The following is a 4,294-nucleotide window of genomic DNA, read 5'->3' on the forward strand; positions in this document are numbered from 1 at the left end:
GACCGTACCTGGCGACCGGGGTGGGCGGCGGAGACGACGACCGGACGACGGCGAACTGCGGCTCGGCCGCCGCCCCCGACGAGCTCCTGACCTCCTCCCGCATCTCCCCTCTCTCTCTCTCTCTCCGGCGCCTCTCTCCCTCTCCTGGGGCGAAATGGGGAAATGAGCTCCTGACCGCGACGCGCAGAGCGAATTAACGGCGGTGCCACCGGTCGTTAGCCCCGTCTCACGCCGTCAACCTCACGGTCCGCTCAACCCAAAGCCCACACTAACTGGGCCGATCATGGGCCCCACCTTTCCAGGCCCAAAGCTATCCACCGGGCCTAGCTCAGGCCCGTATCCCTCGTCACTCTCTCTCCGTGCTGACCTGACGACCCGTGGGCTCTCCCACCTGCAGCATCTCTTCTTCATCTCCGGCTCCTCTCCCCCGATCTCTCGCCCGCGACCTGCTCCGATACCCTGCGAAGTACGGACTCCGGCGAGCTTACGGGGCTCGCGCGGCGAGCTCGCGGCCGCGATGGACGAGGCGGGCACCTCGTCGTCCGCAGGCTCCGCCCCGCGCGGAGGGCGCCCGGCGAGATCGGGAGGTGAGCCAGGTTTTGATCACGCCGCTCGCTTCGATTCGGCCGCTGATGAGCTGTGCAGCGCATCCGTCTGCGTGAGTAGGTGGCTCCGTATGCTAGGGCTGGTAGCTGTCTGCGATCTCGAGAAATTTGTGCGACGAATGCATCTTAGCTGCCATATGTGGATTTACCTCTGCGTGCTACGGTCGTCACTTGACTTTGGTGATCTTGGGTGTGGGCGTGCTATGTTAGTTGGGTTTCATATCATTCAGAGGCCATTTTGCATAGGGTCAATCGAGTGAGGACATAGGCAATCCACATCATCATCTAGATCGAGGGAGATGCAAATGTAAAATGTTGATGCGCTATCAGCAAGCTTCGTTGTGTCAACTCCATACTGAAATTGTTTCTTGCACAGCAGGACAGTGAATGTCGTTTACGCACTTACAGATTATAGGTTTCTTCCCACCTGATGCTATCTAGGTTGATCATGTCGGTTTTGCAGTATTCTATAAGTTCACCCAGCAGGATCTTCCAGCTTGGAAACCGGCAATGACACCAGGATACGTAAGCTGGCACTGACCCTAAATATAGGTTTTTACATATGGCATTAAGTATTTGCATAGTACTCCTACCCTTATATGGCATTACTTCCGTTGTTGCAGGTGATAGCCATTTTCTTGATAATTGGGATTATTTTTGTACCGCTTGGACTAATTTGTCTTCAAGCTTCAAACAGAGTAATAATTGATTTCTTTTCTGTCTGATAGATGCTGAATTGGCATTAGTTTGGTTGTCATACTAAATGTGCACTCCTGCTCTGGGCGTGCAGGTTGCAGAAATCGTTCACCGTTATGATATTGATTGTGTACCTAATGCTTACAGAAGCAATAAGCAGGCCTATATCAAAGACAGCTCGATTTCGAAGGAATGCATTCAGAAAGTGAAGGTAGTTTCTTATCAGATCTAGTCAGACATCATTTCTCCTATTTACTTTTCATGTATCTAATCAGAAGTTGATGTTCAGTTTGGGACTGTGAGATTACATCAGGCACATATTACTGTTTTTCTTGTCCTATCTTCCTAATATTTCTATTACTTGTATGTTCATTCTTCAGAAAAACGTTGAGACTTGAGAGTGTATATTTACAGGTACAATACCACATGAAAGCTCCAATTTATGTGTATTATGAACTCGACAACTTCTACCAGAATCATCGTAGGTAATTACACGATTGGTTAAATTTACTTCTCAGAGTCTTGGAAAAAGAAACACTATGTCCTCTCTTGCTGAAACAAAAGGAATCTGTTAATGCTGAACAGGTATATCAAAAGTAGAAGCGACAAGCAACTACGCTATGGGCTGAAATACACTGATAGCTCATGCAGTCCAATAGAAAAGAGCGACGGCCTTCCAATTGTTCCCTGTGGATTGATTGCCTGGAGCTTGTTCAATGATACTTATGATTTTACCCGTGGATCCATGGGAATAGTGGTTGATCGGAAAAATATTTCATGGAGAAGTGATCGGGAGCATAAGTATGGCAAGGATGTCTATCCTTTCAACTTTCAGAATGGATCTTTGATTGGAGGAGGAAAACTTGACCCTGATATACCAGTGAGTACTTCTTTATCTAGAGTGTTGTTGGTTGCTCATGCATTAGTCTACATTTTTCCTTAAGAAGACAAGTTAATGCTAGTTTTCTTCCATTTTAACTGAACAACGTCCTTTTGTCAGCTAAGCAATCAGGAAGATCTTATCGTGTGGATGCGCGCAGCTGCTCTTCCCCAGTTTCGAAAGCTGTATGGTGTCATCGAAGAGGATATACAAGCTGATGAAATCATTACCATGCACATAACAAACAATTACAATACCTACAGCTTTGGTGGAAAGAAAAGCCTGGTTCTTACAACATCAACCTGGCTAGGTGGCAAGAATGACTTTCTTGGATATGCATATCTTATCACTGGTTCCTTGAGCATTTTCTTGTCGATTCTCTTTGCTCTGATCCATGTGAAAATCCCAAGGTAATCGATAAGGTGAATGTTTCGAATTATCCTTTGTGACCATCTTCTACTTTGTCCATATCTCTCTTAGAGCATGTTGTCTGAAGGCGATAATACTACTAGTCTTTGATTCCCCGGTCATAACAGCCTAACACTGTAATTACGCAGCAGTTAACAAAACCTCCTAGTGACGATTGTTCAATTGCATGTACATTCACATACGCTGTACACACTGTAGTTTGTGGATTGGCTAGATCTGTTTCTCATAGCTGATGAATTTGCAGGCCACATGGTGATGCTGCTTACCTATCTTGGAGCAGGAAAAACGGCAATAACTAAGCTTCTGTGCATAGTTTTTTCTTTGTGTAAGGTACACGCTCTGATCGACAGTAACCTCCCTGTAAAGCCAGAAGGAAATATCCTGTTTCTTTTACCTGTAACAACATGCGGTTGAGATAATGCTCCAAGTACTCCCTCTGCCGTGCAGCTAGCAGTACAGCACCCTGGCCAGAGGTTTCCCCGCGGCGTTCCGTCTGCGCACCCTGTCTCGAGGGAAATGGCATAGTAGCAGCTTCAGGTTTCATACACTCGACACTTGGACGGAGCATGAAATGCGTAGCAGCTTCAGATTTCATACACATACTTGGAGCATGAAACGCTTGATGACTGCTGAGGATATACGGTAAGGCCATGGTTCACCGACATGTTCGTGCAATTCAGGCCAGCGCTCTGACGGCGCCCTCGAGGAAAACTAGAGCCGTGTAAAAACTGATATATGTGTATGTAAAGCGCCATACCATGGATTCCATGATGTTGTATGAATGAATACATATAATGTTTCAGTTTCGTGCCGATGTCGAAGCATGCTTTTCCTCCTCTTGAAAAATCCGGTACTCAGACGACAGTCCCACCTGAACAGACTCCCATCGAGCGCAGACGTGACACTCGACCACTCTGTCCTACTCGGTCGTGCGTCGCAAGATCGATCAGAGGCTCACATCACTCACACGCTGACACCCTAAAGCTGCCCTCTATGATTTGCCTTTTAATTTCCCCTCTATGATTTGGTCCCGTGTCTCCACCATCATATCATTTTGTCTCGGCGTCGCGTCATCTACGTACGCTACTATAGCTGGCCATCTGTCTCATTCGCCCGTTTAAGACTGGATACATGCAAGGAATTATACTTACTGTATCGCCGCTGCAGATGATTAAGCAGGGCTGTGTTTGCGTCGCGTGCGATGCTAGCAGAAGCGACGTGTCCCGCTCAGAGGCCGCTGCGGCTCTGCGTCGTAGGAGGAGTACGTCTGTACCGGTCGAGCAGGGGGGTGTAGCTGCCATGTGGACGTTTACCGGTAACTCGATACGACAAGCCTGACACTGTTCGGCCACCTTGTCATGCGTGGCGGCTGCCGGCCCGCTGCTGCGGCTGCTGCTGATGATGATGTGTACACAGTGGCGCGCAGTTGTGGCTGGTGAAGCACTAGGCACGGTCGCTGGTCCATGACGACGGGGTGGCATGCAGTGCCACGACGCCTGCCTGCTGCTGCTGCTGCTGCCCCGCTCTCAAGAATCTCCGTGTTTTTGGCGTGCGTTTACAGTGGCTCCGCCTGCAGAATGTCTCGGGCTTCCGGCATTGCCATGTCGCCCTGTCGTCTGCCGTCGATCGCTTCTTCCTGTCCTGGTCGATTCAATGGGATCCGCAGTGATTAGGTGCGATCGTC

At 48.9% G+C, this 4,294-nt stretch overlaps 2 protein-coding genes across 3 annotated transcripts in view; one reads left to right on the top strand and one right to left on the bottom strand.

Annotated features, from left to right (window-relative positions):
* LOC123113576 (uncharacterized) overlaps positions 1 to 190 on the bottom strand; it is a 6,695-nt gene extending 6,505 nt beyond the window's left edge. Inside the window, exon 1 of the mRNA XM_044534863.1 lies at positions 9 to 190. Within this exon, the coding sequence (XP_044390798.1) occupies positions 9 to 103 (95 nt within the window). The 5' untranslated portion in view covers positions 104 to 190. The remainder of the gene's footprint in view (positions 1 to 8) is intronic.
* A 159-nt stretch (positions 191 to 349) lies between these two features.
* On the top strand, positions 350 to 3,416 carry LOC123113577 (putative ALA-interacting subunit 2). 2 transcript variants are annotated; one of them, XR_006456083.1, is made up of 9 exons: positions 350 to 587; positions 1,069 to 1,130; positions 1,229 to 1,303; positions 1,396 to 1,512; positions 1,716 to 1,786; positions 1,887 to 2,181; positions 2,302 to 2,603; positions 2,855 to 2,940; positions 3,058 to 3,416. XR_006456083.1 is itself a non-coding variant. In XM_044534864.1 (9 exons), the coding sequence occupies exons 1-8, from the start codon at positions 518 to 520 to the stop codon at positions 2,907 to 2,909; spliced, it is 1,035 nt and encodes a 344-aa protein (XP_044390799.1). In that variant the 5' UTR covers positions 350 to 517; the 3' UTR covers positions 2,910 to 2,940; positions 3,058 to 3,416. The 2 variants fall into 2 exon arrangements, 1 of the variants encoding a protein (XP_044390799.1); XM_044534864.1 differs by having other exon boundaries at positions 2,302 to 2,591.
* The last annotated feature ends 878 nt before the right edge of the window (positions 3,417 to 4,294 follow it).

The sequence above is a fragment of the Triticum aestivum genome, chromosome 5B (assembly GCF_018294505.1).
Source record: "Triticum aestivum cultivar Chinese Spring chromosome 5B, IWGSC CS RefSeq v2.1, whole genome shotgun sequence".
In the NCBI taxonomy this organism is placed as follows: Eukaryota; Viridiplantae; Streptophyta; class Magnoliopsida; order Poales; family Poaceae; genus Triticum; species Triticum aestivum.

Bases quoted from the DNA above. Each gene is read 5' to 3' on its own strand.
- LOC123113577 (XM_044534864.1), top strand. From the start codon at position 518: ATGGACGAGGCGGGCACCTCGTCGTCCGCAGGCTCCGCCCCGCGCGGA. The intron at 588-1,068 runs GTGAGCCAGGTT...TCGGTTTTGCAG, and splicing joins GCGCCCGGCGAGATCGGGAG to TATTCTATAAGTTCACCCAG. The intron at 1,131-1,228 runs GTAAGCTGGCAC...CCGTTGTTGCAG, and splicing joins CGGCAATGACACCAGGATAC to GTGATAGCCATTTTCTTGAT.